Genomic DNA, 13,421 nt, shown 5'->3' on the forward strand with positions numbered 1-13,421 from the left:
GAAACTCCATCTTTGGGGGGTTTGGACCCAGGTGCTCTTAGAGCTAGCGAGCAGGACTCGAACAGAAATCAGAGAGTGAATGTGACTGTAGTTGATGATTTAAGATGTTCAAATCACATAGGCTGTTTGATCGGGATTGTTCTGGCAGATTTTATTTTGTCTGTGATCCAAAACTCTCACTCTTCTGCTTCAGTGAGTGTTGAGTTCATCAATCTCTGCAAAGTGGTGCGGCTGAATGTGTGAGAGTGTGTGTAAAATTGCTCGGTTCATGCATTTCAGGTGGGCAGCTAAGTGCTATGCATGTAATAAATTTGGATGAACAATCTGTGGCATTTACGTGTTAATGGTCCGTAGATGAATGTGTGTGTGTTGGGCAACTGTTGGACCGTAGGCGTTGCCAGATGGTAGAGGGAAAGAAAATAAAAAAAAATATATAACAGCCATCAACTTTGCAATTTCTCAGAAGGAGCGAGTGTGAGTGATTTGGCTCAGCTGAGTCATTCTGTCGACTGTGAACAAGATGTTATCCTACTCTGAGTCTCTTATACAGCAGGTGTAACATTCACCTTTTCAAAGACTGCCCGCATGAAAATGGCTGAAACATGTCGAGCTGCCAGCCTTGTCCCTCTGATATTAAAGTTATAGGTGTAGTTCGGTTGTTTTTCCTTTATTCATTCAGTGTTTGCAAATGCATTTGTGGGTTTTTAGTTTGTGGATAAATGCTTTTGGAACAAAAACTGGTGAATGTTCACACTCCCATTTTCAAATCACCTCGTGCCAATGTTAGAAATGAACACCTGCCAAGTGCTGAAAGCCACAAGATTTTGCCTCTGAGAGACATGTATGAAAATGAAAGGAAATGTCAGACCGTGTGTAAATGAAATGACAGCATTTGCATGCCAGATAAATAAATGGGCTCTTCAGAGCTCTCTCTGCAGATGCTCTTCAAAATGAATTCTCATCTTATTTTTCAAATTTGGAACAACGTCGATAAAGATAGAGCCTATCCTGGTAATGTCAAAGATATAGTCAATTCAGTTCAATGCCTTTATTGCTGTTGAACTGTTTTACAACCAAACTTGAATGCAACAAGAAGCCATGCTGGTTTGTGTACTTTGGCACAGTAGCGATTTGAGCTAAATGCTAACGTATTTGTTTGGTCCGATCCTCTGGTCATAAACCAAAGGAGACATTTGTTAGTTTTATCAAGGCCATGTCACCGCCATTAACATTTACAGTTGCTTACTTCCCTGTCTTGCCAAGAACCTCAGCAATCATTACATTTATAAATCAAAAGGTGAAAAAAAACACCCACTAAGTGGTTCTTCAGGACAGACTGAAGGTAACAGTTACTTCACTTTGGAAAGGGACAAGTCGCTCTGAGCCAACCTGGCTGGCCAGCAAATTATTGTGTGAATCTGCACCAAATTTTATGGCAATTAAGTCTTGTAATTAAGGGGGCATTTTAGGATCAGCCTAAAAATTTTGGATCATGTGACAGCTAGACAAACCAACAGTTCTATCTCCACAGCTGTTTTGCCAACATGTCTGTGGAGATGCTTGGGTGCCTTTGGTGCTGTCCTCAGACCTATGAAGAGATCTTATGGTTCAGTCACAGATACACTTTTAGGTCATGTGTGTATTGTGTTATTGATGACTTAATCTCAGTATTCACCCTGGTAATCCTGAGTCTCGGTTGCTTCATCTGAAGGTCTTTGACTGTCCTCACACTGACCTCCTGCTCTTCCCAGGAAGTGTACTTGTCTGAGCAAAGTGAGCTATAGCTGTGGGTGATGTGGATCCTGCTCAGCTTCTCTAGGTTTGATGATATTGGTGTTTTGGAGGGATCCACCTGCTCTGTTTTACTCAGGAGGGACAGATGAGGCTCTTCTGTTACCAAGCAGCCCAGATGCACCTGTTCAGGTTTAACATCTCTGAGGACATCTTGTCTGGAGGAAATGTTTACACCCATCGATGGGTCACAGTTGCACTCCAACTTTTACAAGGTTTATTATCGAACACTGCTTCTGGTTATGTTCTGGCCTTAGATAAATAAGAGCTAGTGTGGATTTTAGGTGTTATTTTCTGTTGCAGTGGCTGGAATTTCAGGAAGCTGGTCAGTTATTTGTCACATTTTGCATATTCTCTCTCTTTCTTTTTAAGCTCCTGCTATTAATTTTTGATGGACTTAAGAAGTGATTAAACTGCAGCAAATTAATTTACAGATAAATTGTGACTTTTTAAAATGTCGTCTTTGAGACCTCTGGCAGAGGTAATAGTATTTTGATTTATATTCCATGGCGGGATTTGCTTTAATATATGCATTTTCTTTTCATTCAGTTTTTGAGGTAAAGCGATGTGCACTGAATTTTTGGGTATTTTTTTTACCAATTTACTGACCCATTATGAACAGAAATGCTTATCTGCATTTTACATATTATCTGTGTGTTCATTTGGGTATATAGATTTATTATTTGGAAATGGACTTTAAAAAGCACAGATGGTGTCTGAATGTACATAGGATCGCAGTGTGCGCGTACTGAGATGCACTTGTAGGGTTACGTAAATAGAGCGGAGGAGATGTGCTTAAATTATTGATCAGGATATTTAGTGAGGCTGCCCCCACCCCGGTGTGCTGTTTACCTGGCAACATAAAGCTGCTGTTCAGGGCCACATTGGGTGGAGATGTCCCTTGGGAATCAACTAAACAAGAACACACTACATCAGTTATCTGTACCCAAATGAACTGTAACGTGTTTTTTCCCCTTATACAAAGCCTTTCTGTCCTAAACAACGAATGTCTGTTTAATAAAACTCTGTTTGCCAATTCAGTGTTTGACCACTGCGGCAACTTTAAGAAACACAAGTAGTTTATTTCTTACAGCGACTTGCTAAATTAATAACAAGGCAGACAGCACTGCAACAGAAGGGCTTTATTTTCCAGCCGGCTAGCCAGCACTGGTTGTTTATCATCAGGAAGCATCAGGAAGAACATGATGGGCTGACAGGGTGGATGGGCCATTATGCTCCATTTTGTTGCTTCAGCAACAGGGTGACAGAGACATGGCACCCTGACATGTCATAACTTTTTCTACCACTCTAGAATAAGGTGAATGTACGAAGCTGCCCCTAATGGTGTTATTAAGGTTTTAAATAGAATTTATTGGTACAAATCAGTTGTAATTCAATATGAAACTAGTGAAAGCAACCGTTGATGAAATCAATAAAAAAGGTTTAGGGTCTCCCTAACTAACAATGAGCTGGCCTGCAGCAATGCCAGCAAATCATTAACAAGAGGCTTTGTTCTGCTCGCCTTAAAGTGAGAGGTCAGAAGTTCATTGGAAGAGTTTTCTCGTGTGAATTTAGCGTCTGCCTAAACAGATGAAACACGGTTTCTTGGCACGGGACATAAACCAGGTAAACATGGACCTACAACCAGGCAACCGTCTAAACTCAAAAGCATGAATTAATTATTCACCCACCGAAAGTAACAACTGAAAAACTTCATAAGCCACGTGTTGTAATTTGGCATCTTATTCCCAGCCACTTTTTTACCCCCCAGCATGTCTTGATTTTACTTTGACTAAATAGAGGTAACTAGACAGCAGCATTAAAACAAAGAAACTTGCTTTCAGTGGACTGTGAAAAGACTGAATAATAGACACGGAGTGGATAAAAGGTCTGTGTGTCAGTAGTGTTGGATGAAGATGTTGGGTCTGTGTGCTCCAGTATTACAGTAGTGCTGCACACAGTCTTCCACACTGCTGCCTGGTTGTGTAGCTTTGGCACAAATTCCAGCTCACGCATGGGAAAGCGAGCAGTCTCGCCTGAGCAACTGCCATAGCCTCCCACCCCTGAGGATCCAGACAAACCATATGTGAGCTGGACTGCAGCACTGTTTCACTGTTATTTAGTCAGTCAGTCAGTACAGTGTAGTGCGATTTTGCTTTGTTGGTCTGATGTGACCTCAGCGGCCCGTGTCTCAGTCCACCTGGCTCAGCTTGATGTTAGGGCTGCAACAAATGGTTCCTTTATCAGTGATAACTCTAATTACTTTCTATGTAAGCAATGACTTGTTCAGTCTACAAAGTGTCGGAAAGCAGTTCTCAGCTTTCACAAACCTCCCTCTAAGATATCAGGTTTTTGTTTGTCATCGGTATTATAAACAGTTTTTGATCAAAAACATACATACAGCACCTTCGGCGTGTATTTATTAAGGGATTTTTACCATCCAATACAAGCAAAGCAAATGGCCACAAAAATCTCAAACCTTACAAGTATCTGTGAGGCATGAAAACGCTGAAAATAACCACCATGAACCAACACTGTCTGTGCAAACTGCAATCTTTTTTTTATTTGCTTGATTCTGAATGCATAAACACTTCCAGCTCACTGCTTTGAGCCATCATGTTTTCCCATTGAATATGAATGCATCCCAAACTGGAGCCATGCTCCCAGAGGGAGGAGCTGGCGTCCTGCTGGTTATCACATCGAAGAGACAGAAAAGATTGAAACTGAAAAGCCGTTGCAGACGAAACTGTGTTCATCATTTAAAGTGGGACGCAGTTTGTCAACACAATCGCTATTTATTTTTCATCACGTTCTGTACGCTTGAATCACTGCAGCTGTATATTTCAGATTCACTGATATGAGGTGGACAATGTTGCACTCTATAATGGCACGTATAGGAAAAGCTCAGCGAAGGAAAGAAAGTGTATGGCAGCGTGAGTCTCTGAGGTGGAAGCCTCAGGGATGACAGAGGTGATGCCGCTTGTCACAAACAATATTAATCCTCATTTCTCTCCACCTTTCTCCTCCACCCTTCCCCCTGTGCCCAGGGGAGCACTGTGAGCTGTCCTCCCGCTCCGGCCGCTGTGCTCCAGGAGTCTGTAAGAATGGCGGTTCCTGCGTCAACCTGCTGGTTGGTGGGTTTAAGTGCGAGTGTCCACTGGGCGGCTACGAGAAGCCCTACTGTGAGATGACCACACGTAACTTCCCCCCGCACTCCTTCCTGACCTTCAAGGGCCTCCGCCAGCGCTTCCATTTCACCCTCTCTCTCACGTAAGCACCTCCGCCTCCATGCAACCAGCTGCAGCTCACCTACATCTGATTCATCCACCCCCACATCCCAACTCTGAATTCACTAACCTGCTCTCTCCCTCCTCACATTTATGTAACTGTAATGGTGTTTAATAGCCATAATGGGATCTCAGAACAACAGCTATCTTCTGGAGAGCCACTTTATAGTTTAGCACCTGTGCTAAAAATACAGAAAACTGCTAAAATATAGTGTGTGCTGTGTGCAAGACCAATGAAAAGCAGCTTGTTTTCTAAAGGGGGAAGGATAGGGGATTTCTTGAACATGGATGTTAATCCTTCACTGGTTACTGGTTACTCTGGCTGTGGTCTATTCCAGCACAGTCTCCCTAAACGGGTTGAAGGCCGTCTTTAGATGAGTGTGGATCCAATGCGTGTGCATGTTATGACATTTCTGTCATGTGGGAGTTGCATTAATCACTGTCTAAATGCTAGCTTCCCTTTTAATGCTACTGTCTGTTTTTGTATGTTCTTCTCCCTAGATGTTTGATATTTGCTTTGTGTTTAATTTTCAGTTCATGTTCCCTCTGTTACTACAACACTGTAGGGAATACAAAAAATGTCTCTATTTTGCTTTGTTTATTACATAAAACTATGAGTTTTTGCTTTTACACTTTTTTTTGATGTGTTATATAAACATTAAACTAGTGAAGAGCACAGACACAGGGGCTGTTCTCTCCCTGGCCTGGATTATTTGGTTTATATTCATTTATATAAGATAGAAAATCTTACTAGTTGTACACTGTGATACGGCAGTAAAGCATTTGATTTATGAGTATAGACAAAAGGAGAAATTTCCCCTTGATTCCAGTGCTTATGCCAAAGTAATGGGCTTCTGGCTTCAGCTTCATATTTACCATTTAGTCATGACAGTGCTTTTGATATTCTCCTCTAATCTTGGCAAGAAAGTGAATAAGTAAGTAATTATTTTCTAAAATGCCCAACTTAAAAAAAAAAAACTGCCATAAAGGTGGCAGGACGAGTATAGACAACTTAATTTTAACCACTTAATTTAAATGACATATGAAATGCAAACAGATATGTCATTGCTAACGCTAGCACTTTCTCTGAGAGCCGGAGGTGTTGCCTCATGCCATAATTAGCATTAAGCAAAATTAGCACAGATTTGAGCCCACAGTTTCTTCTCTTTTCTGCAGAGCACAAACAAAATGCCATCTCAGATGCTATGCAGATTTCCTCTTTGTTTTTTAAGCAGACAAGATAGTTAAAGGTGACGGTTTTTGCAAACTCTCATTTTTGTTTTCCTTTTAGCTCGTTAAATAGCTGAACATAATTATAAATCTAGTTTTACCTCTTGGTTTCTAATTTCTTTGTTTCTTTTTATATATGCGCACACGATTTGCCTTGCATTTGACGGTCCTTTGAGTGTTAGAGCCATGGAGTTGGTGTAGGAACAGCAGGTTGAAGTTGAAACTGAAGCTGAAGCTTTTAGTCTGTATGGTTGATCATTTGGTGGGGAAACGTGGCGGGGGGCTGTGAATATGAGCAGATGAGTTGTGAATACTGACTTCATACAAAGACAGCAGGGCCACCAATCTGAATGAATCCATGTCGTGATGAAATTTAATCAATGATTAAAGCCGTCCGTTGTGTTTGATATCTGTCACAACAAGTGACAACAAATATCCCCACTCGAATGGTATCACAGGGAATGTGTTCTGCCATTTTGCTTTAGTTATTGTAGTTCATGACACCTTAGACGGACTTGGCAGGGGTTGACACTCATAATGGCCGCCAGTGGAAATAATATCCCCATTGTGAGCTTTAAGGACTCGGCCCTTCTTTAAGCTGTGCTCAGATGACTGTTTTTTGATGGAGAACTGCTCAAACCAGTTTGTAAAGCAGTCTACATGTGACTGGGAGGCCACAGAAGCTGTGAAGTAGCTGTTGTGTAAAAGGTGCTGATACTGAGAGCTTGAGACTGGTGAGGTCAATAAGTGACTCTGTTACCTGAACCTGCGCCGATCAGGTTTCCCACCAGAAAGAACTTCTGTTATGATGAAGAGCTCAGGATGTGGATCTGTTCACTTAGACAGCTAATTTGAAGTCTCTTTCTATGGCAGCTTTGGCTCCAGAGCTCTACGATTAAGGCTGCGATTCCACAGGAAAAGCACAGTGACCCACAGCTAGAATATAGCTCATGTGATTAACACCTCTGAACAGATAAAGATGACAGTATTTCTTAAACTATATGATATTTCTGTAGGCCTTTTTTACATCCTGATAGTTTAAATGCCAAATTTTAAAATCGTAAAATTTTCTACCTGGCCTTGAACAGCATGGAAGATGCTGGAAGATGCTGGTGTTATTTGTTTTGCAGGAATTTCATCACAAAATACTGGACAAATTGAATGGTTACCACAGCTTTGTCTACATAATCCATCCAGGACTCATTGAGTTGTTTTTAGTATTTTTAAAAATGCTTCAGCACTAATAGTGAGATTTTAGCCTTATTTGACATTTACAGGTTGTAAAATCAATACGGGGCTTCATTTTTCCCTCCACTGCACACATCATATGCATTGCAGCATGATACAGTAGGATCGCGTGACATGGTCCCCTACATAAGGGCAGACTGGTTGTTATTTTTACTGATGGGTGCCTAATGTGACATGCAGTGATGCCAGTTGACTCAGTGTTTAGTTCCAGCTGATTACTCTCATAGTTCAGAGGGCTCGGGGGGCAATGTGAAGCAGCCTTTTAAATCGATATGTCAAAGACTAGAAGCCACTGAAGAGAATAGACTCTGGATCATAATGATAGTTGGCCTTGGAGTATTTTTTACTGGATGTATAGTAGCTGTCTCGCTGCTCTGTCTGTGCTCCATCTCTGCAGTTACATTATTATCAGTTGCAGCATCCGGATCCTTCTTTTCCTCTGAGGTCGTGATTATTGTTTTTCTCAGTAAGCAGGTCAGCAGTGCTGTGCCCCCTGGCTCCGCTCCAGCTCAGGATACTGCACAAATAGCACAGTATACAATATAGCCTCAAACCCTGAAGACTCAAAGCAGTAGGGGCCATGGCAGCTGCATGTAATCTGAGCACATGTATAGGTATTTGGATATAGGAATGACGCTCTTCATCTAAAAAAAAAAAGGCCGGTATGACGGTGGTTGCTGCTCCCATGTGGTCCAGGGAAAGGAAGACAAACCAAAACTGTGGTTTTCAATGTTTCACAGCCAGATTGTGATTGAAACAGTGCTCATCACCTCCTTTGAGGAAAAAAAGAAGCTGCATGTTAACAGAGCAAGTGACCAGAAAGTACAGATGCTTGTTAGTCATACATGCCGTACAGTTGGCAGATGTGCACAGGAGGCTCATTGTAGGTCCCCTGTGGGATGGATAATGAATAAATCCAGTAGTTAGTCCTGGATTTTTTTTTTCCAACACACTTCCACATATCTTAGTGACCCATTTCCTCCAATTTACTACCACAGACTCCAGCTGACAGATAAAGTTTGATATTTTTAACCTACTGCATATGGCTTTCCATCATATACAGTCTTGTCCTGCAGTTTGAACTATATGCATATATTAAAATGTGCGTTAATATCATAATATCATACAGTATGAGGGCCTGGGGTGCTCTGGCTTGGCCATCAAAATGCAAACAGAAATCTGAAACTTAGATTGTTACTTTTGTCTCTCCACCAGGACAAAATGTATTTTGAAGTTGTCGTTGTCATCAGTTTGAGCTGTCTTTTCCTGTGCACTGCCTCCTTACTTGCAGTAGTGCGTTCCTTCACTCTGCTGCTTTGACATTGCCCCAGTTTTATTGTCTGTGTTGTAACGTGTTGTTTAATGTAGCTCTGATATCTATTCATGTCACACAGAATCTGTATTCATGGTCTGCGCTGAAAAAAAAAAAAATATATATATTTTATCTAACTTGACCTCACGGTCACGATTGACCTTATCTGTTCAGTGATCTTTGCAGTACCTCAGCATTGTCGACTCTTGAGTTCTTCACGATTACATTAAAGTTGCATTAAACGCTTCATTGCTGTATAATCGAGGTACTTCAGTGTGAAAAGGAAATAGTTTTAAATCGGCCATCTTCTCCCTGTTACGTGGAGTAAATGCATGGATAACAGCTTATGCTTTTACATGTGATAATTTTTCTAGATTTGCCACCAAAGAGCCCAATGGTTTGTTGCTCTACAATGGCCGCTTCAATGAAAAACATGACTTCCTTGCCATGGAGATCATCAATGAGCAGATTCAGCTGACCTTCTCCGCAGGTAGAGCAATTGTTGGCCTATTTAGTCTTATTCTATTTCTTCTTATTATTATTTTTGTTATGATTTACTGCAGACCCCCCTCGCTCTCTGGACTGCGCACTAATTCACCTCTTTGTTTTTCAGGCGAGACCAAGACTACTGTTTCCCCATACGTCCTCGGAGGTGTCAGCGACGGCATGTGGCACATGGTGGAGGTTCACTACTACAACAAGGTATGACTGAAATCGATTCAACAAAACAAATGAATGACAGTGAAGTCCAGTTAAACTGGCTGCTGGCTGTGGCCTTTGTTGTTGTTTTTTTGCTTGTTTTTTTGGCTGTGGCTTTTGTCTTTGCCACATTGATGCGACTGGGATTTCCATAATCTCATCCAACTCTCTGCGAGAAGACAGTGAGGGAATTTGCAAAAAAAAAAACAAAACACTTCATGTACCCTAATGAGGTTCAGGTTTTACTATCTATTCAGCTGTTTCTTTTAATGAAGGAATCCAATGGCGGTTACACCTTTGTGCCATGTGCTGGTGCTCTCCTCTCCAGAGGTGGCAGCACAACACCAGACATAATTATTTAAGATGTTCAGAGTCAAATCTGGTGACAGGTTTAATCCACTGCAAGCAGCAGACTAGTTATCATATCTATATACTTGAGTTAAAGTACAGATACTCCTTGTCACATATTACTCCAATGCAAGTAAAAGTAGCTTTGTCAAAATATTACTTCAGTAAAAGTATAAAAAAAAAATACAGCAAGAGAAAGTAGTTTAATTGTTATTATACAATACACCAATACGATTCTGCTACAGACATGTTTACAGCTCAAAAATACCTTCACCGGTCTCTGGAGTTATCTGGTCCAGTCTCTAGTCTCTGGAGGGGTTTGGTCCAGTCTCTAGTCTCTGGAGGGGTTTGGTCCAGTCCAGAGGTCTCCAGCTCCGGTCCTGGAGGGACACTGTCCTGCAGGTTTTAGATGTTTCCTGCTCCAACACACCTGATTCAAATGATCAGCTCGTCATCAAGCTCTGCTGAAGTCTGATCAGGAGTCACTCATTGGAATCAGGAAACATCCAGGACCGGATTTGGAGACCTCTTGTCCAGTCTCTAGTCTCTAGACTTTCCCTCAGGATAAATAAAGTAGATTTCTATCATATTTATAATAAAAAATAAATATATAATATATAATATTTGTGTTTCAGATACTCAAAAAATGTACTTAAGTAGAGTACTCAAGTAAATTTACTTCGTTACGGCCCACCTCTGGTCTGCAGCGATGCAGCTGACATGTTCTCAGTGATAACTGGGACATCTTGAGATGACTAACTGTTGTGTGTGTAAACTGGCGTGCACACAGGAAACAGTGCTGCATACGTTTGTTGTTGTGCCTGTTTAATGCTGCTGCTGTGTGAGACTGAAGGATCGCTGCTTACAGGCTGATCTGGAATAAATCCAACTATCCAACTAGGCGCTACAGTACGAGAGTCACAAACGAGACAAGAGAGGGGGAGTTAGTTAATGAATGAAAGCCAGAGAGTGGGAAGTCTATGTTTTTCTTGACATGCTTAGATTCAACTAAATATGTTCTGACTAATGCTTTTCTCCAATAAAAGATCCAAACTCCACCAATGCAGGACTGTATGGAGCTGTTGTCTCTGCTTTCTCAGTACTTTCTCCCCCAGGACCAATGCACAGCATGTCACATTTTACTCTATTGAGGAAGTCACTTTGCATCATAAAGATGTTGCCAGGCAACACCCCTGCTGCACACATTTTCCTCTTCATGATAACATGGCCCTGTCAGATTTCAGCCAGCAGAAGTGATGAAGGAGAATCTTGTTGACTTTTGCATGAAAACTAGCTGGCCTTTTGTCAATAAGACACTACAGTACATTCTCATTAATCACATTTCCACAAAACTCTCATTCTTTTGTTCTTTCACTGACCTGGAAGCTACACATATGCAAGTGCATTGCATGTCGGAGGATGTTGTGAGTCTGTAATTGTGAGATACTACAAGTCTGTCATGTAGATGATTCATTTGTTTTTGTTTTTTTGTTGTTGTTTTTTTTTTTGCTAGTTTGTTTTGGTGTTGTTTTTTTGTTTGTTTGTTTGTGTCGGGGGTGGACCACAAATCATCAGTGGAAACTAGTTATAGCCCAAAAATGTCTGCAGATGGCTGCAGATTCAGGTGATAGCTTTCATCATTGTGAGTGACCACTTTCACATTATTGTCATCATTTGAATTAAAATAGCTGCATCATGATTTGCTTCATAGATATTGGTATTGGTTATAAAATAAAGGTCTCAAAGTGTCGAGGTCCAGCCGCTGTCTTACTGCTCTAGCTGAACTAATCATCCTCCTTATGTTCCACATCCTGTGAGTCACTGAGGTAGAAACATAGCTCCTCCCACTGAGGTATGCCCTGGTGGCCCAGTCTGACCCGTCCCTGTCTGCAGGGGTGTGGAGCAGGATGAGGTGGGGAGGGGAGAATTTTTAGATTGAAATGTGGCTTTCAGGATGGTGGGGGACTGTGGAGAATGGCAATGACCGCTGCCTTTGTGTTTGGCTCTGCTTCCTTTGGTACCACGGGCAGTGAATGATGTGGCCCCAAGGAAGGTGCCTCTCTCTCTGTTCTCCAGCGAAGACAGAAAAGTGGAGCAGGAGAGGAGCGAAAGGAGGGCAAAGAAAAGCCCAGAGAAGTATTGACTTGGGCTTTGAACGGGGACACTGCGCTTCAAGGCCGACCCCTCTTGTTGCTATGGTTTTTCCAGTCAATCTTAGACCCCATATTTGTGTTGCTTTCTGCCATGCTCTTCCCATGCAACCCCTGTCAACCTCTGTGACAGGGAACTCATATTCCCATAATCCCCCTGTAGCGGTGTGTGAGAGCAGTGTTTAATGTGGCCCAGAACAAATATGTGCGTTCCAATCAACACTGACAGGACAGGGTTTTGTGCGGCAGAGAGGGAACCTGACAGACAGTCATTATTGGAGAGTCAACAGCCGTGACTGATGGCAGCATAGGTCAGTGAAAGGAGCGTCCAATCTGGAGCTCTGCCTGCTTCACAGCTTTCAGGGGAAGGGAAACCGTGGAAAAGAGCATGTCGGATGATTTCACCTTTGGCAATTCACACAGTGTGTTTGCTTGTTTCATCATCAACAAATTTGTAACAAATTGGCTGCAAGAAACATCAGCTGAAAAATAAAAGCCACCTTCAGTCTCAGTCTCCATCTACTTAACATTTCGGTGTTGAACACTGAGATTTTTCACAGTCAAGAAAAACTCATTTGACTTCCTGTGGGAACTTTCCTCGATAACAGAGTCTGTTGTTCTTGAGGGAAAACTTGGTTAAATGTTTCAAGTATTTGTGTAGAGCTGGAGCCGTTGCCACCGAGCTTGTCTGAAAACACTTGCCATATTTTCAATAGATGAAAAATAACAGTGTTCAAGTGACTCAGCCCCTGCAGACAGGATGGCTTCCAAAACTCTTATTAAGAGCTTTAACATGACATCCTGGTTTGGTCACATGACCTGCAGGAGAAAGCCAGCAAGCACATAAAACCACAAACATCCTGACAGTTTTCTATTGAGACTATTTTCATTCTGAACTCTGATATAGCAAGAGGCCTTGGGAAACCAAAATTATACTTACGAAATTGTCGACAATCAGCAATAAAAAAAGCTGCAGTTTTATTCTCTTGCTTTCTTTTAATGATTTTATTTACATTTTATTTATTTGAATCAAGCTAGCCCAGTGGTTTTAGGAACTTATGCAGTAGACCCACCTACAGTAATTGAAATGTGCATCCATCCATCTTCTTCTGTTTATCCGGGGTCGGGTCATGGGTTTTTAAAATGTGCCAAAGTAAAAGATAACCAGGAAATCTTTTGCAGACATTGATAATACCCTGATGATGAATCCTAATTTTTAAGCTCCTTGATCCCCCTGACATTTCCTCTCGTGTCACCAGTTAGTTAAAATATTCAGTTATTCAGTTGAATGTTTCACCCTGATGGACTAACAGAATTTGACATTAACAGTTCTGTCCAGTGCTACCATGAGATTCA

General features: G+C 41.6%; 1 protein-coding gene across 3 annotated transcripts in view; it reads left to right on the forward strand.

The window, feature by feature from the left end:
* The window catches only part of celsr2 (cadherin, EGF LAG seven-pass G-type receptor 2), a 53,966-nt gene that overhangs the window by 22,701 nt on the left and 17,844 nt on the right, over window positions 1–13,421 (forward strand). For all 3 annotated transcript variants that reach the window (XM_029501582.1, XM_029501583.1, XM_029501585.1), the window contains exons 3-5: window positions 4,839–5,061; window positions 9,243–9,358; window positions 9,482–9,570. In XM_029501582.1, coding sequence (XP_029357442.1) covers window positions 4,839–5,061; window positions 9,243–9,358; window positions 9,482–9,570 — 428 coding nt within the window. The remainder of the gene's footprint in view (window positions 1–4,838; window positions 5,062–9,242; window positions 9,359–9,481; window positions 9,571–13,421) is intronic.

The sequence above is a fragment of the Echeneis naucrates genome, chromosome 5 (genome assembly GCF_900963305.1).
Source record: "Echeneis naucrates chromosome 5, fEcheNa1.1, whole genome shotgun sequence".
Lineage (NCBI taxonomy): Eukaryota > Metazoa > Chordata > Actinopteri > Carangiformes > Echeneidae > Echeneis > Echeneis naucrates.